Source organism: Haliotis rufescens, unplaced genomic scaffold (genome assembly GCF_023055435.1).
Source record: "Haliotis rufescens isolate VD_foot unplaced genomic scaffold, xgHalRufe1.0.p SCAF_8, whole genome shotgun sequence".
NCBI lineage: Eukaryota > Metazoa > Mollusca > Gastropoda > Lepetellida > Haliotidae > Haliotis > Haliotis rufescens.
In genome coordinates, this window is record NW_025964372.1 from 43,844,336 (window position 1) to 43,870,919 (window position 26,584).

At 42.6% G+C, this 26,584-nt stretch overlaps 1 protein-coding gene across 4 annotated transcripts; it reads left to right on the forward strand.

The window, feature by feature from the left end:
• The first annotated feature begins 887 nt into the window (after positions 1-887).
• Positions 888-25,347, forward strand: LOC124151924 (fibropellin-1-like). Of its 4 annotated transcripts, XM_048389620.1 has the most exons (31): positions 888-959; positions 1,974-2,001; positions 2,636-2,772; positions 3,900-4,023; positions 4,916-5,014; positions 5,223-5,330; positions 6,378-6,494; positions 7,085-7,201; positions 8,644-8,676; positions 10,631-10,744; positions 11,013-11,045; positions 13,353-13,466; positions 13,846-13,878; positions 14,247-14,360; positions 14,740-14,772; positions 15,141-15,254; positions 15,633-15,665; positions 16,034-16,147; positions 16,527-16,559; positions 16,928-17,041; positions 17,311-17,343; positions 17,708-17,821; positions 18,090-18,122; positions 18,487-18,600; positions 18,869-18,901; positions 19,266-19,379; positions 19,645-19,677; positions 21,774-21,887; positions 23,031-23,063; positions 24,159-24,298; positions 25,264-25,347. In XM_048389620.1, the coding sequence occupies exons 1-30, from the start codon at positions 891-893 to the stop codon at positions 24,296-24,298; spliced, it is 2,442 nt and encodes an 813-aa protein (XP_048245577.1). In that variant the 5' UTR covers positions 888-890; the 3' UTR covers positions 25,264-25,347. The 4 variants fall into 4 exon arrangements, with proteins under 4 accessions (XP_048245577.1, XP_048245578.1, XP_048245580.1 ...); XM_048389621.1 differs by lacking the exon at positions 23,031-23,063; XM_048389623.1 differs by lacking the exons at positions 19,266-19,379; positions 19,645-19,677.
• The last annotated feature ends 1,237 nt before the right edge of the window (positions 25,348-26,584 follow it).

Sequence of the window (26,584 nt, forward strand, 5' to 3'; positions counted from 1 at the left end):
AATAGTCTGCGCATCTGAGGAGATAGAATCACAGATCTGATATTTGCATTGTTTTGGCCAGGAAACTACTAGGTTAAGAGAGAGAGAGAGAGAGAGAGAGAGAGAGAGAGAGAGAGAGAGAGTGAGAGAGAGAGATTTATTTGGGTCTCTTGGTTTGACCGCTGATAAAATCGGTGTAAAACGACTAACTTACTCACCCACCCATCGACCAACCAATACCCCACTCATTCACTCGTTCACTCAAACCCCACCCACCAAACCTTCATACATCCACCCAAAAGTGAGTGAGTGAGTATGGTTTTACGCCGCTTTTAGCACTATTCCAGCAATATCACGGCGGGGGACACCAGAAATGGGCTTCACACATTGTACCCAATGAAACAATCAAACCAGGATCTTCGGCGTGACGAGCGAATGCTTTAACGCGCCCTTTTACCTCGTACGAACCTAACAAAACTAGACAATTTACCCACATTCAAATTCGAAACAAGATAAACCCTATCTGTTCATATTAACTATTAAATTATCATACAGAAAAAGCAATCAATGAATTGAGAAATGTTTTTGACGCTGTTCAAACTACACATTGTGTGCTAAACAGTCATCGATCGAAGTGCATGTTAACGCGGTGTTATTGTTGATCGCCAACAGGACTTTAAGCATGCCTTGGCAATATCACTTTCATCACCTGTCCAGGTGAGCTATCACAGCGTCCTCTGTATCAGCTAAACTAACAATTAACCGATAGCACTGTTTACATTTATTTGTGATACGTGGATGGTGCATGATGCGCGTGGTGAAGATTGTATGGCAGTGCTGCAATTGTTCAAACAGAGATCAGTATATAAGTAGTGGTATGTCACAGACTTATCACACCAGCCTCCTTCAAAATGACGGCGTTTTCACTGGGAGTTCTGATTGTATGTCTCCTAGGTCTTGCTGCCGCCCGGAGCGCTCAGGTATGTTTCTGTTGTGAGTGAGTATGGTTTTACGCCGCTTTTAGCAATATTCCAGCAATATCACGGCGGGGGACACCAGAAATGGGCTTCACATATTGTACCCATGTCGGGAATCGAACCCGGGTCTTCGGCGTGACGAGCGAACGCTTTAACCACTAGGCTACCCGACCGCCCGTTTCTGTTGTAAATTAACTCTGAACTGTACAACGCATGTGCCTTCATTGGCACGGGTGAATGAGTATGTTTTTACGCCGCTTTGACGGCGGAGGACACCAGAAATGGGCTTCACACATTGTACCAATGTGTGGATTCGAACCCGGGTCTTCGGCGAACCACTAGCCTAAAGCCCGGGACAATTGAATTCATATGCGTTAGAGATACACTTTTTTCTTAAATAAGAACCAATATTTAGGGTATCACAGATTTGTTTCTGAACATCTCGCATGTCAAGTGAACGATTTAATTATTTTGTAAACCCTGAGGACAATTTAATTTCTTCCAAATTTTTCTTGAACAGATTAATTTATTTGAAGTAGGAGAAGGTATTTGAGGTAGTAGTAATGACAGTAGTCTAAGAACTGGTAGTAGCATCTGCAGTAGAAGTAGCAGCAGCAGCAGCAGCAGCAGAAATAACAACAGAACATGTAGCAGATGTAGAAGTGACGATCCACAAGTCAGCGAGCCTGACCACCCGATTCCGTTAGTCGCCTCTTATGACAAGCATCGTCGCCTTTTACGGCAAGCAGGTGTTGCTGAAGACCTTTTCTACCCCGGGTCGACAGAAGTAGTAGTAGGAGCAGTAGTGGCAGTAGTAACAGAAGCAATAGTAATACACATGTAGTTTTTGCGCCACAAGTAATATAAGTAGTATTAGTATCATTTGCAGCAGTAGTATCAGCGGCTGCAGTAGTAGCTGTAGCAGCAGAAGTAGTAGCAGTAGAAACATCAGAAGCAGTAGTTGTTGCAGCGGCAGTAACAGTAGCAGGAGTAAAGGACGGTTTCTTTTCTTTACAGGATGCACATCTCCGGCAAAGACGTCAAGGTAAAATATGAATTTCATTCATAGGAAAGCGTGTTACAAGTTACGATTAATGAGACTTCCGGTAGCAACCTGGCGATGTACTGAAACCCCAAACACCGCTCAGTGCGCCCTTACGATGGGACTGGGAGCCTCGGGCGGGACGCATGGACTTGATCAACTCGAAGTCAGGCATTAGTGAGCGAGTGAGTGAGTTGGATTTAACGCCGCTTTTAACAGTATTCCAGTTATATCGCGGCGTGTCAGCTTAATGTGGGAGGAAAGCCCGAAGTGATGCAGGTCTTCGACGTTTACCACTTCGGTGAAACCCACGAGCACGGGTATGGTGCTGACAAACCTTGAAACATATTCGGGGCAAACCGTGATTCGAACCCACAATCATAGGTTTCTGGCGTGTCCAAGGGACGCAACTCTGCACAGCGAATCGCGGCGCCTTAGACGACTGTCAACAGTCGATGCCCTCAGTCAACAGTCGATGCCGATTTGTTGGGCACGCCCGACCCTAGCGCAGGATAACCATACAGAGACGCAAGTTGTTATGGCCACGGTACTATCCTCAACTAAGGATTTTAACGTACAATTGTAGATATTAGACACTTATTTGTTTCACGTTGCGCAATGCTATCGTCTCTTCCAGCTCCGTCCAAGTTGAAGGATCAGGTTCTGACCGGTCTGACCGGCACCATCAAGAGCCCCGGCTACCCCTCGAAGTACCCCCTCAGCACTGAGCAGACCTACACCATCCAGTTCCCCGACACCCAGGCCTACTACAAGGTAAGGAGTAGAGTAGGCCCTAATAGTCCACGCTAGTCGGAAAAGTAGGTCACAGAGGATGAGCTGAATCCCGAACACCACCTTACTGTTCATTTCATTTGCTCTATCCTGAGTCCCAGGCACAACTTAACACAAATCTCGAAGGCATGTGTCATAATTCGTTCATGAAAATGTTCATAGGTCATAAAACGGTGTGATTTGAAGCTAAATTACTGAAAACTGAGATATCGCAAACATGAAACCAAAATTTCGCATTGACAAAACAAGAGGTGGACATTTATGCGCCAATCTGTCTTTTTGGGTGGTAAAAGTTTGTGTAAATCTTTTTTCAGTTGAAACATATTTTTCTCAAAGATGAAATTGAGAAAGTAAAAGTTAGAGGAGACATTCCCTGAAGCTTTTAAAAGTAAATTGTTGTTTAAAGAGTTGTTTTTGTCTACCTTGTCTGATCTCTAAAATATATGCTATTTTAGTGACCAACGTAATGTTGATGTCAGTTACGAGGATTCATTGATAAGTTCTCAGCCTCTCAAAGAAGGAATTGCGTCATAGTGAAATCTTTTGTCGTGATGTAATAATGTCATGGCAGTATGTCCATCAATACTTGCGTCAATCGTTTCGCTGTGACAACTCAGTAAACTAAGCAGGGGTCTGTGACCTTTGGAAAATCGACAAACGAGGAACGTACAGTTTTTGTGGATACACCTCCATGACTCGTGTAATGTCCACAACAAACAATGTCACGATCATCCAGTTCTTCTTTGTGAATTTATCAATCCACCTTCGTACACACATGGACCCGTGAAGATCCGGGATAGAATAGGTCTTCAGCAACCCGTGCTTGCCGTAAAAGGCAACTTTGCTTGTCGTAAGAGGCGACTAACGGGATCGGGTGGTCAGACTCGCTGACTTGGCTGATGCATGTCATCGTATCCCAATTGCGTGGATCGATGCTCAGTCACTGGATTGTCTGGTCAAGACGCGATTATTTACATACCGCCGTTATATAGCTGGAATATTGCTGAGTGCGGCGTTAAACAGCAAACAAACAAACAAACAAACAAACCATCGGACATCGTCATGGGTTGGCTGCTGATGCGACTTGATTGTTCTTAAATGATCTCCAGGTCAGTATCAACGTGAAGTCTCTCAAGATAGAGTACCAGAGCTCCTGCAGTTGGGACTATCTGCTCTTTAACTTCGGGGGGATTGGCAAGGTGTGTGGCAGTTACTCCAACAAGCAATACACAGGTAAGAAGACTCTGACTCATAAACACACATATCGGGGGATTTCGGGTCAGAATATATCCCCAGCACCCACTTTTGTCTTCAGAGACGACTCAGTGGATCGGGTGGTCAGGCCCGACTTGTTGATTGAACGGCATCGTGTCCCGACGGCCTGGAACGTTCATCATGCTTTCTGCCACTGGTTTCGCCTTGATATTGCTGGGATATTGTTGAGTGATTCGTTAAACAACATTCAGTCTCACACAGACAGTCCTTGTTCTGGGTTGGAGTAGATTCTCGGGTCGATGTTTTCGGACTTTTGGGACTTGTTGTTGGCTTGTTGAGGTCATTCAATCGCTCACGGCTAATCATTGAAATGCCGTGGAGACAAACATGCTGTGTTATCAATGTGAACTAGTTACCTGTAAAAGTAACCATTCTTAATTGAATTTGAAAGAAGTTCTTTTCCATAAATATTAACTTCTGAGGTGATGCGGTCGTCACATCAGCTGTTTGAACCAGAGGTGGTTATTATGATTTGAAACCGATGATTGACCAATCAGAATAGATTTTTTCAAATTCATGGTAGAATACTGTTTTAGTGCATTAAACTCTCACTCGCTCGCATTTCATACTTCGTAGGCTGTTAAAATACTGTCACTCTCTCGAGTGGACACGGGTGGTCTGAGCACCACATGCCCTGTGCAGAGTTATGACCCTTTGTCGTTCGAGGATCCGCCGAAGAGTGGTAAACGTCTATGGGCTGTATCACTTCAGGCCTTTCTCCCCCTGAAGGTGTACAGGCTGAGGTGCAACTGAGATACTGCAACCTAACTCACTCACCAACTTACCGATGTCTAGAAAGGAAGGTCGCCCATGTTATTGAAACTACACTCCGTGGTTCTGTATATTTCAGCGGATGAACAGCAAGGGTCGGTTACACTCAAGTTCTACTCGGACTACATGGTCAACGATAATGGATTCGAACTCTCGTACAGCTTGGAAAAACTACCTGGTGAGCGATAATTACTAATCCATTCATTGTCATAATGGTGACGATAATACTAATACTAATAAAAAATAAATAAAAATAAATAAATAAATAATAATAATAATAATAATAATTGTAACAACAACAACAACAACAACAACAACAACAACAACAAGAAGAAGAAGAAGAAGGAGATCAACAATGACAGTACATAGTCATGACGTCTTTTCAGACGGCTGTAGCCAACAGCCATGCAACAACGGCGCCAAATGCACCGCTGTCGGCAGGAACGACTACACTTGCAATTGCCCCGTAGGTTATATCGGCACAACGTGTGATCGTAAGTACAGTAGCTGCACCCATCCTCGGTAATATAGGGAATTATAACTGCATTATTAGGATATATGCTCTGCACCCATTTTGCCATCGTTTGCTGCGTTTTGAGGCAGATTCAAAATATGCAACTCTAAAATTTGCCGTCGAATCAAATTACACCACATCTTCCCTAGGCAAGGGAGTTAACTGACTATAAAGTCAAGTTTCCATCCTTGCCCAACAAGGCTGGAATTATACTTTGGCTGGACTAACGACTCTATGCATAGTCCAATCAAAGTCGCGTTACAAAATTGACATCCGGTTCATAAACAACATTGCGACTGCCGTGCAGATTACGATCGATGGCAGGATTTGCAAAGCATGTCATCCGCCAACTGGGCGTCGACAGATGTTTTCCAAATCTTTCCATATTTTTATCAAGGTGCTTAATTGATTTGATGTGCTTCCCGAGGTAAGACCCAATTTATAACAACAAAGATCGGTTGGGCGCCGCCATTTTGTTTGGAGCAAATGCAAGTGATATGAAAGGTGGAATCTGATTGGTGAAGAGGGGGGATGTAGAAGGGACATCACTCGTAATCGCCACCGGTGGCGCTCCGATCGGGCCTCGAAATTCCAGCCATGTTCGGCAAGGGTGGAAAATGGACTTTTACAGTAAATTTACTCCCTTGCCTCGGGAAGATGTGCATGTGCAAAAGGAGTCTTGTGTCAGGTTTTTCATCTGAACATGGATGTAGATTATTGGGAGAATAAATAATAAGAGAGGTGTTGACGTCACTTCCGAAACGAAGTTTATAGTTGCATGGGGAGTATTTTTCAAAATATAATACACTCAGTCTGGATTATCGAGGGTATGACGCTGCTAGCATAACATTCAAATGTCCTTTTGTCACCGCACCCAGCAATAATCCAGCTGTATGGCGGTCATAATATTTGTACTAAACATCTAATATACCCCTTCCCTGACTCTTGTACGTATGTGTATACCAGCTGCAGGAATACATGTTACAGTACAAACATGCAGTCTACTGAATGATTTTCTCCCCACCAGTTCTCGACGTTCAACCTTGTGACTCCAACCCCTGCGTGAACAACGGCAGCTGCAGCAACCAGGGCAGCAACTACACCTGCACCTGCAACATCAATTACTACGGCCCCAACTGCGAACGTATGCGCTTTCAATATCAATCGCCATACTCTACACAAACAGTAGTTTTAATCCAATGATCAAGCCATATCTTTTTGTCAATTACTTGTCCATGATATTTAACAATTTAATCAGTCGGTTATTAAACCCCATTTATAGCCTTTTAATGTCGAATCCCATGTTAAATGTGCCAGTACAGAATAGTATGAATCGTGTTGAAAAATAACGTTGATAATCCCAACAACAGCATTTTCAAATACCTGCTCATTAAAAGTCCAATGGCTGTCATATTGGAAATTCCTTTGGTCACTAAATTAACCCTATGTACAAAGTGGGAGTCTGTAATTTTACATACTGGACCGTTGTGATGGGTGTGTATCTACCTCCTGAACTTCACATAATATAAATTTGCGCCACATTAAAAGCAGTGTCTCATAGTCCTCATAGTTAAATTTGATCATGTCAATCGTTTTTGTTAAAAATGTATTAAATGTAAGTGTTCATATACACGGTATTTGTCAAATTCTATAATAATATAAAGAAAACAAACAACCGTTAGGTGAGCTACGGAACCTGGTGTTTATTGTTTGCGAACCTCATCTCCGCTTCAGATGGGAATCAGAATATGTGTTTGAGCAACCCCTGCCAGAACTCGGGTTCCTGCAACAGCTACACCGGCGGCTACTACTGCGAGTGTTCGAGCAACAACTACGGCAACCACTGTCAGTGTAAGTACGTAGGCGTCATGTCTGCCACAACACCCAGCTCAGTCCAGCTACTATACATACACGCGTATATGGAAGCATATTAATGACACAGACAGACAGAAGTTTATTCAATATTTTAGGCCATATGACCTATAGTACAGAAGTGTTTTTTTGAATCAACATTGTACAGTCACATGTAGGTAATAATAAGTTTACATATAATATTAACGTCTAATTTCAAAAATCTTCTTCAGGAATATTGACAGAGATGATATTGTATTAGCATTGCGGGAGTTCAACAAATTTTTCATCAGTTGTTCATTTTGTACATAGTTGAAATCATAGGGAGGTATCTATTTCCAAGAAACTGATAATATTTACAAATGAGAAGTACATGAAACTCATCCTCAACATAGCCTTCATTACAATAACGGCATAAACTACTTTCTTTATCTTGTACATATTAATGCCACATCCTAAGATAACATATCATCTACGTAGATCATGCTTACATCTCCGTAGATCATACTTACAGTAGATGGTACTTAAATCTACGAAGACCATACTTACATCGTAGTGGTACTACTCACATCTACGCATCTACGCACATCTACGCAGAATATACTTTGAAAGTATCCCTCATGTAGATGATATATATTTTCCTAGCTTATGGCACTTAAGTGCTTCCATACAAGTAAGGCTAAAATTTAGTAAAAATGTCGATTTTCGACTTTCACCAGAAAATCTAACCGTGAACATCTTACGAGATGTTTGTGCTCCTACGTCATCTGACCGGAGACTTGCTCATGTTCGTGTATTGATGAACGCCTCCCGAAACCTCTGCAATCAGTTACTTACATATGTCGACCGCCTCCGTGGTCTAGTGGCAGAGCGTCCGCCCGGAGAGCGGAAGATCTGGGGTTCGAACCCGGATAGCGGAACTTCTGGGGTTCGATCCCAGGCCGCGTCATACCAAAAGACGTTAAACGATGGTACTTGTTGTTTCCCTGTCTGGCGCTCGGCATTAAGGGGCCTTAAACAAGGACTGGTCGGCCCAGAGTCAGTATACTGTGACTGAGTGGGGTATTCATGTTAAACTGCGGCATGGTATCTCAGTGCGCTAGCGATATAAATCGGCATCAGTCCGGATTAGTACAAGCAGCCACACACACACGTGCATGCACGTCGCTTTATCAGTGCAATAATCTTGGACGCGACGTAAAACCCCATTTCACCTCACCTCACTTACATATGTCAGTCTTACCTTTACATCTTATGGTGTCAGTAGAAAGCATGCACGTTTTGAACAAAATCTTATTATCTTTAAAAAAATGCTCAGACGTTTTCCTAATAATTTAAATTATGCAGATGCATTGGTCAAACAAGACCCCTATTATACCGCGCATGATGGTCTGAAGACCTGCAAACCAAACGAGTAAACGCCTTTTGTTTGTTCTCTCCAGATTCATACAGCAACATGGGTGGTAACAGCACAGGTAAGTGTAGAATCTTAAGACGTCGTAAAAATCAGTGTTAAACTCCACTCATTCACTCACTTAGAGAAGAAATAGTTTATATCGAACCGAAGAAAGCTTGATCAATGAATAATATGTTGCGTCATTAGGTTCTTAAGGGGTATGGGCCATGCCATTGTCAATTGATGTGTTTCGCGAACACCTGGTGTCATTACTAATTTTCAGTGATCCATTCGTATAGTTTTCGCCCTGATTTACCGTTTACGCCCTATTGACTCGTGACTGGCTGTTGACGTTCTGTGTTCGAACCACGCAGGTGCTATCGTAGGCATTCCCATCACCTTCTGCAACAGTCGACTGTCTCAAACCTAGATCCACCTCGTGCATGTCCTCATGCTCTATCTCTTTGTTTGTTTGTAAAACGTCACACACAGCAACAACATCCTACGCTTGGGAACAATGTCATACAATCATCCAAGTCTTCACCACCCAATCGTCATTGACCTACCAATCCCCACTGACCACCCAATCCCCAAAGACCACCCAATGCCCACTGACCACCAACTCCCCATTGACCACCAACTCCCCACTGACCACCCAATCCCACTGACCACCCAACCCCCACTGACCACCCAATCCCACTGACCACCCAACCCCCACTGACCACCCAATCCCACTGACCACCCAACCCCCACTGACCACCCAATCCCCACTGACCACCCAATCCCCACTGACCACCCAACCCCACTGACCACCCAACCCCACTGACCACCCAATCCCACTGCTCACCCAATCCCCACTGATCACCCAATCCCCACTGACCACCTAACCCCCACTGACCACCCAATCCCACTGACCACCCAACCGCCACTGACCACCCAATCCCCACTGACCACCCAACCCCCACTGACCACCCAATCCCACTGACCACCCAACCCCCACTGACCATCCAATCCCCACTGACCACCCAATCCCCACTGACCACCCAATCCCACTGACCACCCAATCCCCACTGACCACCCAATCCCCACTGACCACCCAATCCCCACTGACCATCCAATCCCCACTGACCACCCAATCCCCACTGACCGCCCAACCCCAACTGACCATCCAATCCCCACTGACCACCCAATCCCCACTGACCACCCAATCCCCACTGACCACCCAATCCCAACTGACCACCCAATCCCAACTGACCACCCAATTCCCATTGGCCACCCAATCACCATTGACCACCCAAACCCTACTGACCACCAAATCCCCATTCGTCACCCAATCCCCATTTAAGTCGACTCTCTCCACAAGCATGAGGTAGGTTTCTGATGACATGGGTGTCGTTGTAGCCAACAACCTCAGTGCTACAACTGTTAAGGTATGGGCGTTACGATCACCTTAGTGCTTTAATATCGCTTTGTACAACGGCACCCATGACTTCCCATACAGCTACACCGCGTGTCTTGGCGCATGTGCGACAAAAAAACACCACAGAGCTATCAATAATAAGGCAATGTCAACGTAACACAAATGATTGACGTTGCACTTGAGTGAGTGAGTGAATATTACGTCAGTTAATTTTGAAGCTAATCGCGGCCTCCTTTCCCATGATATTTGTCATCAGATCATCAGCTTGTTATCTGAAAATTATCCATCAGTATCCCATATCAAATCCAGGAAAAGGTTCTTCACCCATGTTCCCCCCGTTTTGATCTAGTGCACAAAAGATCTACAATGTCAAACACTTGTTTCCCCTTGGTTAGTCAAGTGCCGAATAGGTCCACATTACCCTATGCTTGTTCCCCGATGGACAATCGAATGCAGAATATGTCCATATTTCCCCATGCTTGTGTCCCCAGTGTTGATCTCGGGCAGATTAGACCCCCAGTACCCCATGCTTATCTCATCGTAGCTATTCTATAATCTATTGAAATGGCCTAGATATACTAGTAACCCATCAATATCCCCATATCAATTGCAGGAAACTCTTCTTCTTGTGAGTCCAGTCCTTGTTTGAACGGTGGCTACTGTTACAACAGTGGCAACAGCTACGGCTGCACGTGCAACGCCGGCTACAGTGGGTCACGTTGTCAGTGTAAGTGCATCCGGGTGTTATTGTCAGTACCAGGAAGTTAAAGTATTCTTGTATTATATAAAGTGTTAGCATGGTTATGCCCATGATAGTGTAAAGAAGGCGAAGGCATGAGGCTAGTTCGTCTTCAGTCTCATTGAAAGCCAATGCTGTTCTTTTTGTAGGAGTCATTTTCACTGTCTACTATAAATTATTCCATGTACTTTGTCAGTCATGATATGTCAGACGTAATAATGTTTGATGAAACATATCAACTTTTTTATATTTACAGATTTCAACGGCAACACGTCGGGCAACAGCACAGGTAACACAAACACAGCTTCAGAATTCACAGAAAAGACAAATTAACTGACCTGCATGATAGGTATCAAAATGGGAAGAAGCAAAAAAATAGTAACCGTATCTATTTTAATGGTTGCACCAACACTAGATATAGTCGACACTCATACACGAGTAGAATTAAATACAAAAGCCAAAGAGAAACATTCCTTTAGTTATGTAAATCGATGACGTTTAACTCTTTCGTGAAATCCTCAAGTACACCATCCTTGCATGTCCCCAGGATGGAATGTCGGCACAGATTAGGTCCACAGTACCCCTTTCTTGTTTCCCCTTGAGTGAACAAGTGCAGAAAAGATCTGCAATATCCCATTTTTGTTTCTCCGTGTTGGTCCAGTGCAGAAAAAAGCTTCAGTTATGTTTGTTTCCCATGGTTGGTCAATTACTGGCAAGGTCGACACCACTCAAAACTTGTTTCCCGATGCATGATCTAAAGCTGAAAATGTGGGCATTACCCCCACGCTTGTTTCCTGTGTTGATCTTGTGTAGAATGGACCTACAATACCCCCACGCCTGTTTCTTCATGGATGATCGAGTGCAGGATAGATCTACAATACCCCATTTTTGTTTCCCTATTTGACCTAGTGCAGAATATGTCAATATTACCCCGATGCTTGTGTCCCCATGTTGACCGAGTGCAGACTATGTCCATATTACCCCCATGCTTGTGTCCCCATGTTGACCTAGTGCAGAATATGTCCATATTACCCCCTTGCTTGTGTCCCCATGTTGATCTGGTGCAGACTATGTCCATATTTGCCCCATGCCCGTGTCCACATGTTGACCTAGTGCAGACTATGTCCATATTACCCCAATGCTTGTTTCCCCTATTTGACCTAGTGCAGAATATGTCAATATTACCCCGATGCTTGTGTCCCCATGTTGACCTAGTGCAGAATATGTCCATATTACCCCCTTGCTTGTGTCCCCATGTTGATCTGGTGCAGACTATGTCTATATTTGCCCCATGCCCGTGTCCACATGTTGACCGAGTGCAGACTATGTCCATATTACCCCAATGCTTGTTTCCCCATGTTGACCTAGTGCAGAATATGTCCATATTACCCCGATGCTTGTGTCCCCATGTTGATCTGGTGCAGACTATGTCCATATTACCCCCATGCTTGTGTCCCCATGTTCACCTAGTGCAGACTATGTCCATATTACCCCCCTGCTTGTGTCCCCATGTTGATCTGGTGCAGGCTATGTCCATATTACCCCCTTGCTTGTGTCCCCATGTTGATCTGGTGCAGACTATGTCCATATTTGCCCCATGCCTGTGTCCCCGTGTTGACCGAGTGCAGAATATGTCCATATTACCCCAATGCTTGTGTCCCCATGTTGATCTGGTGCAGACTATGTCCATATTACCCCCATGCTTGTTTCCCCGTGTAGACCGAGTGCAGACCATGTCCATATTACCCCAATGCTTGTGTCCCCATGTTGATCTGGTGCAGACTATGTCCATATTACCCCCATGCTTGTTTCCCCGTGTAGACCGAGTGCAGACCATGTCCATATTACCCCAATGCTTGTGTCCCCATGTTGATCTGGTGCAGACTATGTCCATATTACCCCCATGCTTGTTTCCCCGTGTAGACCGAGTGCAGACCATGTCCATATTACCCCAATGCTTGTGTCCCCATGTTGATGTGGTGCAGACAATGTCCATATTACCCCCATGCTTGTTTCCCCATGTTGACCGAGTGCAGACCATGTCCATATTACCCCAATGCTTGTGTCCCCATGTTGATGTGGTGCAGACTATGTCCATATTACCCCCATGCTTGTTTCCCCGTGTAGACCGAGTGCAGACCATGTCCATATTACCCCAATGCTTGTGTCCCCATGTTGATCTGGTGCAGACTATGTCCATATTACCCCAATGCTTGTGTCCCCATGTTGATCTGGTGCAGACTATGTCCATATTTGCCCAATGCCTGTGTCCACATGTTGACCGAGTGCAGACTTTGTCCATAATACCCCGATGCTTGTTCCCCAGTGATGACCTAGTGCAGACTATGTCCATATCACCCCCATGCTTGTGTCCCCATGTAGACCTAGTGCAGACTATGTCCATATTACCCCCATGCTTGTGTCCCCATGTTGACCTAGTGCAGACTATGTCTTCAATACAATGTGCCTGTTTCCCTACGGTTCATTTCGGGGGAGATTTGACCCTCAATATCCCATGTTTATCTCAACTTAGCTATTCTATAATCTATTGAAATGACCTAAAAATAACCCATCAATATCTCCATATCAATTGCAGGAAACTCTTCTTCTTGTGACTCCAGTCCTTGTTTGAACGGCGGCTACTGTTACAACAGTGGCAACAGCTACGGCTGCATGTGCAACGCCGGCTACAGTGGGTCACGTTGTCAGTGTAAGTACATCCGGATGTTATTGTCAGTACCAGGAAGTCAAAATTGTCTTGTAATATAAAGTGTTAGCATGGTTAAGTTCGTAATAGGGTTAAGAAGGCGAAGGCATGAGGCTACTTCGTCTTCAGTCGTATTAAAACCCAGTGCTGTTCTTTTTGTACGATTCATTGTCACGTTACACTAGAAATTATTCCACGTACTTTGTCAGTCATGATTTGTCAGACTTATTAAAGTTTGATGAAACATATGCACTTTTTTATATTTACAGATTTCAACGGCAACACGTCGGTCAACAAAAAATATTCCATATACTTTGTCAGTCATGATTTGTCAGATTTAATAAAGTTTGTTGAAACATATTCCCTTTTTTTATATTTACAGATTTCAACGGCAACACGTCGGGCAACAGCACAGGTAACACAAACAGAACTCCAGAATTCACAGAATTCACAGAAATCACAAATTAACTGACTTGCATGATAAGTATCAAAATGGGAAGAAGAAAAACAAATATTACCCCTATCTATTCTAATGGTTGCACCAAACCTAGATATAGTCGACTCTCATATATGAGTAGAATGAAATACAAAAGCCAAAGAAAAATAATCCTCAAGTTATGTGAATCGATGACGTTTAACACTTTCGTGAAATCCTCCAGCACACCATCCTTGCATGTCCCTAGGATGGGATTCCAATACCCCATGCTTATCTCAGCGTAGGTATTCTATAATCTGTTGAAATGACCTAAAAATAACCCATCAATATCCCCATATCAATTGCAGGAAACTCTTCTTCTTGTGACTCCAGTCCTTGTTTGAACGGTGGCTACTGTTACAACAGTGGCAACAGCTACGGCTGCATGTGCAACGTCGGCTACAGTGGGTCACGTTGTCAGTGTAAGTACATCCGGATGTTATTGTCAGTACCAGGAAGTTAAAATTGTCTTGTAATATAAAGTGTTAGCATGGTTATGTTCGTAATAGGGTTAAGAAGGCGAAGGCATGAGGCTACTTCGTCTTCAGTCGTATTAAAACCCAGTGCTGTTCTTTTTGTACGATTCATTGTCACGTTACACTAGAAATTATTCCACGTACTTTGTCAGTCATGATTTGTCAGACTTATTAAAGTTTGATGAAACATATGCACTTTTTTATATTTACAGATTTCAACGGCAACACGTCGGTCAACAGAAATTATTCCATATACTTTGTCAGTCATGATTTGTCAGATTTAATAAAGTTTGTTGAAACATATTCCCTTTTTTTATATTTACAGATTTCAACGGCAACACGTCGGGCAACAGCACAGGTAACACAAACAGAACTCCAGAATTCACAGAATTCACAGAAATCACAAATTAACTGACTTGCATGATAAGTATCAAAATGGGAAGAAGAAAAACAAATATTACCCCTATCTATTCTAATGGTTGCACCAAACCTAGATATAGTCGACTCTCATATATGAGTAGAATGAAATACAAAAGCCAAAGAAAAATAATCCTCAAGTTATGTGAATCGATGACGTTTAACACTTTCGTGAAATCCTCCAGCACACCATCCTTGCATGTCCCTAGGATGGGATTCCAATACCCCATGCTTATCTCAGCGTAGGTATTCTATAATCTGTTGAAATGACCTAAAAATAACCCATCAATATCCCCATATCAATTGCAGGAAACTCTTCTTCTTGTGACTCCAGTCCTTGTTTGAACGGTGGCTACTGTTACAACAGTGGCAACAGCTACGGCTGCATGTGCAACGTCGGCTACAGTGGGTCACGTTGTCAGTGTAAGTACATCCGGATGTTATTGTCAGTACCAGGAAGTTAAAATTGTCTTGTAATATAAAGTGTTAGCATGGTTATGTTCGTAATAGGGTTATGAAGGCGAAGGCATGAGGCTACTTCGTCTTCAGTCGTATTAAAACCCAGTGCTGTTCTTTTTGTACGATTCATTGTCACGTTACACTAGAAATTATTCCACGTACTTTGTCAGTCATGATTTGTCAGACTTATTAAAGTTTGATGAAATATATGCACTTTTTTATATTTACAGATTTCAACGGCAACACGTCGGTCAACAGAAATTATTCCATATACTTTGTCAGTCATGATTTGTCAGATTTAATAAAGTTTGTTGAAACATATTCCCTTTTTTATATTTACAGATTTCAACGGCAACACGTCGGGCAACAGCACAGGTAACACAAACAGAACTCCAGAATTCACAGAATTCACAGAAATCACAAATTAACTGACTTGCATGATAAGTATCAAAATGGGAAGAAGAAAAACAAATATTACCCCTATCTATTCTAATGGTTGCACCAAACCTAGATATAGTCGACTCTCATATATGAGTAGAATGAAATACAAAAGCCAAAGAAAAATAATCCTCAAGTTATGTGAATCGATGACGTTTAACACTTTCGTGAAATCCTCCAGCACACCATCCTTGCATGTCCCTAGGATGGGATTCCAATACCCCATGCTTATCTCAGCGTAGGTATTCTATAATCTGTTGAAATGACCTAAAAATAACCCATCAATATCCCCATATCAATTGCAGGAAACTCTTCTTCTTGTGACTCCAGTCCTTGTTTGAACGGTGGCTACTGTTACAACAGTGGCAACAGCTACGGCTGCATGTGCAACGTCGGCTACAGTGGGTCACGTTGTCAGTGTAAGTACATCCGGATGTTATTGTCAGTACCAGGAAGTTAAAATTGTCTTGTAATATAAAGTGTTAGCATGGTTATGTTCGTAATAGGGTTAAGAAGGCGAAGGCATGAGGCTACTTCGTCTTCAGCCGTATTAAAACCCAGTGCTGTTCTTTTTGTACGATTCATTGTCACGTTACACTAGAAATTATTCCACGTACTTTGTCAGTCACGATTTGTCAGACTTATTAAAGTTTGATGAAACATATGCACTTTTTTATATTTACAGATTTCAACGGCAACACGTCGGTCAACAGAAATTATTCCATATACTTTGTCAGTCATGATTTGTCAGATTTAATAAAGTTTGTTGAAACATATTCCCTTTTTTTATATTTACAGATTTCAACGGCAACACGTCGGGCAACAGCACAGGTAACACAAACAGAACTCCAGAATTCACAGAATTCACAGAAATCACAAATTAACTGACTTGCATGATAAGTATCAAAATGGGAAGAAGAAAAACAAATATTACCCCTATCTATTCTAATGGTTGCACCAAACCTAGATATAGTCGACTCTCATATATGAGTAGAATGAAATACAAAAGCCAAAGAAAAATAATCCTCAAGTTATGTGAATCGATGACGTTTAACACTTTCGTGAAATCCTCCAGCACACCATCCTTGCATGTCCCTAGGATGGGATTCCAATACCCCATGCTTATCTCAGCGTAGGTATTCTATAATCTGTTGAAATGACCTAAAAATAACCCATCAATATCCCCATATCAATTGCAGGAAACTCTTCTTCTTGTGACTCCAGTCCTTGTTTGAACGGTGGCTACTGTTACAACAGTGGCAACAGCTACTACTGCATGTGCAACGCCGGCTTCACTGGGTCACGTTGTCAATGTAAGTACATCCGGGTGTTATTGTCAGTACCAGGAAGTTAAAATTGTCTTGTAATATAAAGTGTTAGCATGGTTATGTCCGAAATAGGGTTAAGAAGGCGAGGGCATGAGGCTAGTTCGTCTTCAGCCTTATTAAATCCCAATGCTGTTTCTTTTTGTACGATTCATTGTCACGTATAACTAGAAATTATTCCATATACTTTGTCAGTCATGATTTGTCAGATTTGATAAAGTTTTTGTTGAAACATATGCACTTTTTTATATTTACAGATTTCAACGGCAACACGTCGGGCAACAGCACAGGTAAAACAGAACCCCAGAATTCACAGAATTCACAGAAATCACAAATTAACTGACTTGCATGATAGGTATCAAAATGGGAAGAAGGAAAACAAATATTACCCGTATCTATTCTAATGGTTGCACCAAACCTAGATATAGTCGACTCTCATATATGAGTAGAATGAAATACAAAAGCCAAAGAAAAATAATCCTCAAGTTATGTGAATCGATGACGTTTAACACTTTCGTGAAATCCTCCAGCACACCATCCTTGCATGTCCCTAGGATGGGATTCCAATACCCCATGCTTATCTCAGCGTAGGTATTCTATAATCTGTTGAAATGACCTAAAAATAACCCATCAATATCCCCATATCAATTGCAGGAAACTCTTCTTCTTGTGACTCCAGTCCTTGTTTGAACGGTGGCTACTGTTACAACAGTGGCAACAGCTACTACTGCATGTGCAACGCCGGCTTCACTGGGTCACGTTGTCAATGTAAGTACAGCCGGATGTTATTGTCAGTACCAGGAAGTTAAAATTGTCTTGTAATATAAAGTGTTAGCATGGTTATGTCCGAAATAGGGTTAAGAAGGCGAGGGCATGAGGCTAGTTCGTCTTCAGCCTTATTAAATCCCAATGCTGTTCTTTTTGTACGATTCATTGTCACGTATAACTAGAAATTATTCCATATACTTTGTCAGTCATGATTTGTCAGATTTGATAAAGTTTTTGTTGAAACATATGCACTTTTTTATATTTACAGATTTCAACGGCAACACGTCGGGCAACAGCACAGGTAAAACAGAACCCCAGAATTCACAGAATTCACAGAAATCACAAATTAACTGACTTGCATGATAAGTATCAAAATGGGAAGAAGGAAAACAAATATTACCCCTATCTATTGTAATGGTTGCACCAAACCTAGATATAGTCGACTCTCATATATGAGTAGAATGAAATACAAAAGCCAAAGAAAAATAATCCTCAAGTTATGTGAATCGATGACGTTTAACACTTTCGTGAAATCCTCCAGCACACCATCCTTGCATGTCCCTAGGATGGGATTCCAATACCCCATGCTTATCTCAGCGTAGGTATTCTATAATCTGTTGAAATGACCTAAAAATAACCCATCAATATCCCCATATCAATTGCAGGAAACTCTTCTTCTTGTGACTCCAGTCCTTGTTTGAACGGTGGCTACTGTTACAACAGTGGCAACAGCTACTACTGCATGTGCAACGCCGGCTTCACTGGGTCACGTTGTCAATGTAAGTACATCCGGATGTTATTGTCAGTACCAGGAAGTTAAAATTGTCTTGTAATATAAAGTGTTAGCATGGTTATGTCCGAAATAGGGTTAAGAAGGCGAGGGCATGAGGCTAGTTCGTCTTCAGCCTTATTAAATCCCAATGCTGTTCTTTTTGTACGATTCATTGTCACGTATAACTAGAAATTATTCCATATACTTTGTCAGTCATGATTTGTCAGATTTGATAAAGTTTTTGTTGAAACATATGCACTTTTTTATATTTACAGATTTCAACGGCAACACGTCGGGCAACAGCACAGGTAAAACAGAACCCCAGAATTCACAGAATTCACAGAAATCACAAATTAACTGACTTGCATGATAAGTATCAAAATGGGAAGAAGGAAAACAAATATTACCCCTATCTATTGTAATGGTTGCACCAAACCTAGATATAGTCGACTCTCATATATGAGTAGAATGAAATACAAAAGCCAAAGAGAAATAATCCTCAAGTTATGTGAGTCGATGACGTTTAACACTTTCGTGAAATCCTCCAGCACACCATCCTTGCATGTCCCTAGGATGGGATTCCAATACCCCATGCTTATCTCAGCGTAGGTATTCTATAATCTGTTGAAATGACCTAAAAATAACCCATCAATATCCCCATATCAATTGCAGGAAACTCTTCTTCTTGTGACTCCAGTCCTTGTTTGAACGGTGGCTACTGTTACAACAGTGGCAACAGCTACTACTGCATGTGCAACGCCGGCTTCACTGGGTCACGTTGTCAATGTAAGTACATCCGGGTGTTATTGTCAGTACCAGGAAGTTAAAATTGTCTTGTAATATAAAGTGTTAGCATGGTTATGTTCGTAATAGGGTTAAGAAGGCGAAGGCATGAGGCTAGTTCGTCTTCAGCCTTATTAAAACCCAGTGCTGTTCTTTTTGTACAATTCATTGTCACTTTACACTGGAAACATTCCATGTACTTTGTCAGTCATGATTTGTCAGATTTATTAAAGTTTGATGAAATATATGCACATTTTTATATTTACAGATTTCAACGGCAACACGTCGGGCAACAGCACAGGTAACACAAACAGAACTCAGAATAGTTTCCCAATACCCAGTTCTTGTTTCCCCGTGGTTGACAGAATAGTTTCCCAATACCCAGTTCTTGTTTCCCCGTGGTTGACAGAATAGTTTCCCAATACCCAGTTCTTGTTTCCCCGTGGTTGACAGAATAGTTTCCCAATACCCAGTTCTTGTTTCCCCGTGGTTGACAGAATAATTTCCCAATACCCAGTTCTTGTTTCCCCGTGGTTGACAGAATAGTTTCCCAATACCCAGTTCTTGTTTCCCCGTGAATGACAGAATAGTTTCCCAATACCCAGTTCTTGTTTCCCCGTGAATGACAGAATAGTTTCCCAATACCCAGTTCTTATTTCCCCGTGGTTGACAGAATAGTTTCCCAATACCCAGTTCTTGTTTCCCCGTGGTTGACAGAATAGTTTCCCAATACCCAGTTCTTGTTTCCCCGTGAATGACAGAATAGTTTCCCAATACCCAGTTCTTGTTTCCCCGTGAATGACAGAATAGTTTCCCAATACCCAGTTCTTATTTCCCCGTGGTTGACATAATAGTTTCCCAATACCCAGTTCTTGTTTCCCCGTGGTTGACAGAATAGTTTCCCAATAACCAGTTCTTGTTTCCCCGTGGTTGACAGAATAGTTTCCCAATACCCAGTTCTTGTTTCCCCGTGGTTGACAGAATAGTTTCCCAATACCCAGTTCTTGTTTCCCCGTGGTTGACAGAATAATTTCCCAATACCCAGTTCTTGTTTCCCCGTGGTTGACAGAATAGTTTCCCAATACCCAGTTCTTGTTTCCCCGTGAATGACAGAATAGTTTCCCAATACCCAGTTCTTGTTTCCCCGTGAATGACAGAATAGTTTCCCAATACCCAGTTCTTATTTCCCCGTGGTTGACAGAATAGTTTCCCAATACCCAGTTCTTGTTTCCCCGTGGTTGACAGAATAGTTTCCCAATACCCAGTTCTTGTTTCCCCGTGAATGACAGAATAGTTTCCCAATACCCAGTTCTTGTTTCCCCGTGAATGACAGAATAGTTTCCCAATACCCAGTTCTTATTTCCCCGTGGTTGACATAATAGTTTCCCAATACCCAGTTCTTGTTTCCCCGTGGTTGACAGAATAGTTTCCCAATAACCAGTTCTTGTTTCCCCGTGGTTGACAGAATAGTTTCCCAATACCCAGTTCTTATTTCCCCGTGGTTGATGCGGGACAGATTAGGTCCTCATTGCCTAAGGTATATTTCGCCCTTAGGGATTCCGGTACAGAAAACGTCTACAGCACCCCATGCTTGTAATTTTCCAATGGTTGACCCGGGACAGAATAGGTCCACTGTACCATGCGATCAATGTGAAGTTGATAGGAGTGGTGGCGATATGTGAAGGTGATAAAAGTGGCAAAGGAGAACGCTCGCATTTCCTGTTCTGGAACCCTCTGTTCAACGAAATATGATATGAAAAGCCGTCGCGCATCCGCACTTGTGTCAGCTGATCGTATGTACGAATAAAAACACAGCTAGTTGGTAGATTATAAAAGCGAAGGTTGATTATCGAAATGTTTCACGTGGTTCATTCATTAATTGATCTCTGTTGACGTTTTATTTTTCTGTTCAATAAGTTTAATTAAACCATACATGCAGTACCCCATGCCTGTTTCCTCATGGTTTAACTAGTGTAGACTATACATACAGCACCCCATGCTTGTTTCCTCATGGTTTAACTAGTGTAGGCTATACATACAGCACCCCATGCTTGTTTCCTCATTGAGTATCTAGTGTAGACTATACATACAGCACCCAATGCTTGTTTCCTCATGGTTTAGCTAGTGTAGGCTATACATACAGCACCCCATGCTTGTTTCCTCATGGTTTAACTAGTGTAGACTATACATACAGCACCCCATGCTTGTTTTCTCATGGTTTAACTAGTGTAGGCTATACATACAGCACCCCATGCTTGTTTCCTCATGGTTTAACTAGTGTAGACTATACATGCAGTACCCCATGCTTGTTTCCTCATGGTTTAACTAGTGTAGAATAGATATACAGTCCCCTATGCTTGATTCCCCATGGATGATCTATCCCCATATCAATTCCAGGAAACTTTTCTGCTTGTGACTCCAGTCCTTGTTTGAACGGCGGCTACTGTTTCAACAGTGGCAACAGCTACGGCTGCACGTGCAACCTAGGCTCCACTGGGTCACGCTGTCAGTGTAAGTACATCCCTCGGTATCTGTGTAAGTACATCGGGATGTTATTGTCACTTTACGTACATACGCGTGCTATTGACAGGCGTTGTACATCGTAGTGTTATTGTCAGTGTACGTACATCCGCGTGCTATTGACAGGCGTTGCACATCCGGGTTTTATTGTCAGTGTAAGTACATCCGGGAGTTATTGTCAGTGTAAGTTCATCCCATGGTATCTGTGTAAGTACATCCGGGTTTTATTGTCCATGTAAGTACATCCGCGTGCTATTGACAGGCGTTGCACATCCGGGTTTTATTGTCAGTGTAAGTACATCCGGGTGTTATTGTCAGTGTAAGTTCATCCCATGGTATCTGTGTAAGTACATCCGGGTTTTATTGTCCATGTAAGTACATCCGCGTGCTATTGACAGGCGTTGCACATCCGGGTTTTATTGTCAGTGTAAGTACATCCGGGAGTTATTGTCAGTGTAAGTTCATCCCATGGTATCTGTGTAAGTACATCCGGGTTTTATTGTCCATGTAAGTACATCCGCGTGCTATTGACAGGCGTTGCACATCCGGGTTTTATTGTCAGTGTAAGTACATCCGGGTGTTATTGTCAGTGTAAGTTCATCCCATGGTATCTGTGTAAGTACATCCGGGTTTTATTGTCCATGTAAGTACATCCGCGTGCTATTGACAGGCGTTGCACATCCGGGTTTTATTGTCAGTGTAAGTACATCCGGGAGTTATTGTCAGTGTAAGTTCATCCCATGGTATCTGTGTAAGTACATCCGGGTTTTATTGCCCATGTAAGTACATCCGCGTGCTATTGACAGGCGTTACACATCGGGGTTTTATTGTCAGTGTAAGTACATCCGGGTGTTATTGTCAGTGTACGTACACCCGCGTGCTATTGACAGGCGTTGCACATCCCTCCGGGTGGTATTGTTCTCGTGTATTTACAGGCCACCATACTATTGCTGACTGGGGCGGAAAATAATATTCACTCACCCATACATTTTTTATGTTTCTGTGACTAAATGACATGCCTGATTTTACGAAGATAAAATACGGCAACATAGTGATACATAGCGGAAGAGTGTAGACTTAAAAACACCATTCTTCCTTTTCCAAAAAACTCGTTAAAGTTTGGTTTCATTTCAGATTCTTCAAACACAGGCACAAACTCCTCATCTGGTGGGTTACATAATAATTCTTTAAAATCTTGAACGTTTGACTGAGTTGGTGAATACAGGGTATCAAAGGGTTTCTAAATGTAGGGTGGCCCAGTCGTCTAAGGCGCCGCGATTCGCTGTGCAGAGTTGCGTCCCTTGGGCACGCCAGAAACCTATGATTGTGGGTTCGAATCCCGGTTCGCCCCGATTATGTTTCTAGATTTGTCAGCACCATACCCGTGCTCGTGGGTTTCACCGAAGTGGTAAACGTCTGAGAACTGCATCTTTTGGGGCTTTCCTCCCACATTAAGCTGACACGCCGTGATATAACTAGAATACTGTTAAAAGCGGCGTTAAACCCAACTCACTCACTCTATTCAGGTAAGTATCGGACAACTGTCAAAGTTGAGACGGATGGGTAGCCAAGTGGTTAAAGCATTCGCTTGTCACGCCAAAAGCCCGGGTTCGAATCCCAATATTGATGCAATGTGTGAAGCCGGTTTCTGATGTCGCCTCCGTGATATTGATAAATAGTTTTCCTCCAGGTGTATTGAACAATCCAATCCCGAAATTATAATATTAATAAGGCAAGAAAAAGACTAGTGCAGGTTCGTTGTGCAGGTAAATTTAGATTACAGTTATTCTTAACCTATTGGAGAAGTTTGGCTTCTCCCTTCAGAAAAAATGTATTTTCTGAACCGTCAACAATCAAAAACATTCTGCGTATGACATTAATACCAATGAATGTCACAGCCCGTGTGATGGCATGCTAAACTCACTGCTTTAGCCTGTGTGACATCACATATCACTCACTGATAAACGGGGAGCGCGTATGGCCCAGTCGTCTAAGGCACTCTAATCCCTTGCGCGGAGTTGCATTCATGGAACCAGAAACCTATGATGGTGTGTTCGAAACTCGGTTCGCCCCGATAATGTATCTGGATTTGTCAGCACCAGACCCGTGCTCGTAGGTTTCACCGAAGTGGTAAACGTCTGAGACCTGCATCACTTCGGGTTTTCCTCCAACATTAATCTGACACGCCGTGATATAACTGGAATACTGTTAAAAGCGGCGTTAAACCCAACTCACTCACTCACAGATCAACTCCGTTTTCAGATTCCCCGAGTGTTAGCTTGAGCGAAGTGTACACCAATCTCCAGCTGGCCCTCAGCAAGTCTATCTCCTCTCAGGACAAGCTGCAGCTGGTGCAACAGGCGCTCCAACAACTCCAGAACCTCCTGCAACTCAATTACTGAGTAGGTGTCGTCAAAGTCAATGGCAACATAACCCATTATTAGCTTACCTGTATTTTTGACATATATGAAACCCGACTGTTAACTCACCTGTATTTTTGACAAAGATGAAACCCGATTCTTTACTCACCTGTATTTTTGACATACATGAAACCCGATTCTTAATTCAACTGTATTTTTGACATCATATGAAACCCGATTCTTAACTCACCTGTATTTTCGACATACATGAAAGCCGATTCTTAACTCACCTGTATTTTTGACATAACATGTATCCCGATTCTTAACTCACCTGTATTTTTGACATTACATGAAACCCGATTCTTAACTCACCTGTATTTTTGACATTAAATGAAACCCGGCTGTTAACTCACCTGTATTTTCGGCATACATGAAACCCGATTCTTAACTCACCTGTATTTTTGACATTACATAAACCCCGACGGTTAACTCACCTGTATTTTCGGCATACATGAAACCCGATTCTTAACTCACCTGTATTTCTGACATTACATGAACCCCGACAGTTAACTCACCTGTATTTTTGACATTACATGAACCCGATTCTTAACTCACCTGTATTTTCGACATACATGAACCCGATTCTTAACTCACATGTATTTTCGACATACATGAAAACTTATTCTTAGCTCACCTGCTTGTTCAGCATCTTCGTAATCACTAAGCTCAAACAATGGCGTGAATAAACATCATCAACATGTTCCGACTCGATTTTAATCGTGGCGGTACTGGAAGCTTTATTTAAATTTGTTTTTATTTGTGTCAACCATCGAGATATATTCTAATGTTTTAATGATATGACGCCGTCGTCCAAGGCACGGAAATTTGCATTTTAAGGGCGCTTCCAGCTAATACTGCTGTTGCATTCGGTATCACTAACATGTATGTCCACCAGATGTTCCTTTCTTACTCGTTTAGTAATGTTCAAATGTTCTGCATGTTTTCAGATCTCCAATGACGTATGAACGTTCACAACTATTATCAGCCCACAGAATAATGTGTATATGCGAATAAATATGTGATCATCCAAACTGTTGTGCGAATCATTTGAAACACCGCAAACAGGCGTTAATCCGTCACCCAACTCGCACAGAGCCTTCCGTAGGTGGAGACCGCCTCCGTGGTCTAGTGGTAGAGCGTCCGCCCGGAGATCCCCGGCCGCGTCTTACCAAAAGACGTTAAAGGATGGTACTTGTTGTTACCCTGTCTGGCGCTTGGCATTAAGGGGCTAAAACAAAGATTAGTCGGCTCGGAGTCAGTCAGTTTATTATTGCGGCATGGTATCTCAGTGTGCTAGCACTATAAATTGGCATCTCTCCGGACACACACACACACACACACACACACACACACACACACACACACACACACACACACACACACACACACACACACACACACACGTGCATGCACGTCGCCATATAAGTGCAATAATCTTGGACGCGACGTTAAACCCCATTTCACCTCACCTCACATCCGTGGGTAGAATCGATCGCCAATATCATATAGCCGGCGTTACAGCGTTACAGCGTTTCACTTGATGACTTGACTTAAATTCCTTGTTTTCATTGAATCTCTTGGTAGTTGTGGTCAATCAACATGGGATCTCATGGGTAATTATTATGCAACGTACTGAAAAAATTGATTGATTGAACATTGGTAATACAGGACCCTTTGCCCGAAATATCATAGGTACTAAAAACATTATTCATCACTGACGAAATGTGACTATGTTCATCCCGCAGTGAATGGGTACCCGGTAGGATGAGATCGCAATCACGCAGGCAGCTTGGGTTGTATACTCCCAAGGGAGCTGAGAATATTTGTCGAGTGCACACTGTTTTATTGACCGGGGGTAATAATGCACTTTGAGCGTGATATTCAGCATGATAAAGAGCTATACAAATGGACTTCTACTAATACCTAGTACCTGGAATCTCACGGTTATTGAAAATACTGTGTGAGCGAGTGAATAGTTGAATACTACGTCGTATTCCAGCAACATCACGGCAGGGGCATCAAAAAGTAGGATTCTGATACTCTGTACCAATGACGGAAGACCTACCTGGAATCCCACGTGTTCTGAAAACCATTCTACCCGAAATCCTACGGGTACAAATGCCCTATCTTTTTGGAATACGAATCTATCCGGAATTGAATAGGCACTGAGGATCTACCCGGTCGTTGGTTTGTCTATTATTGGATCTAAAATTACATCATCGGTGCCTAAAAACATTAAGAGACACTGTAAAACATAAAAAATAATCT

What these genes read in the sequence shown, in the direction of transcription:
- LOC124151924 (XM_048389620.1), top strand. Translation starts at nt 891, where the DNA reads ATGACGGCGTTTTCACTGGGAGTTCTGATTGTATGTCTCCTAGGTCTT. An exon ending in CTGCCGCCCGGAGCGCTCAG is followed by an intron (nt 960 to 1,973) that starts GTATGTTTCTGT and finishes TTTTCTTTACAG; the next exon opens with GATGCACATCTCCGGCAAAG. An exon ending in CACGTCGGGCAACAGCACAG is followed by an intron (nt 19,678 to 21,773) that starts GTAACACAAACA and finishes TATCAATTCCAG; the next exon opens with GAAACTTTTCTGCTTGTGAC.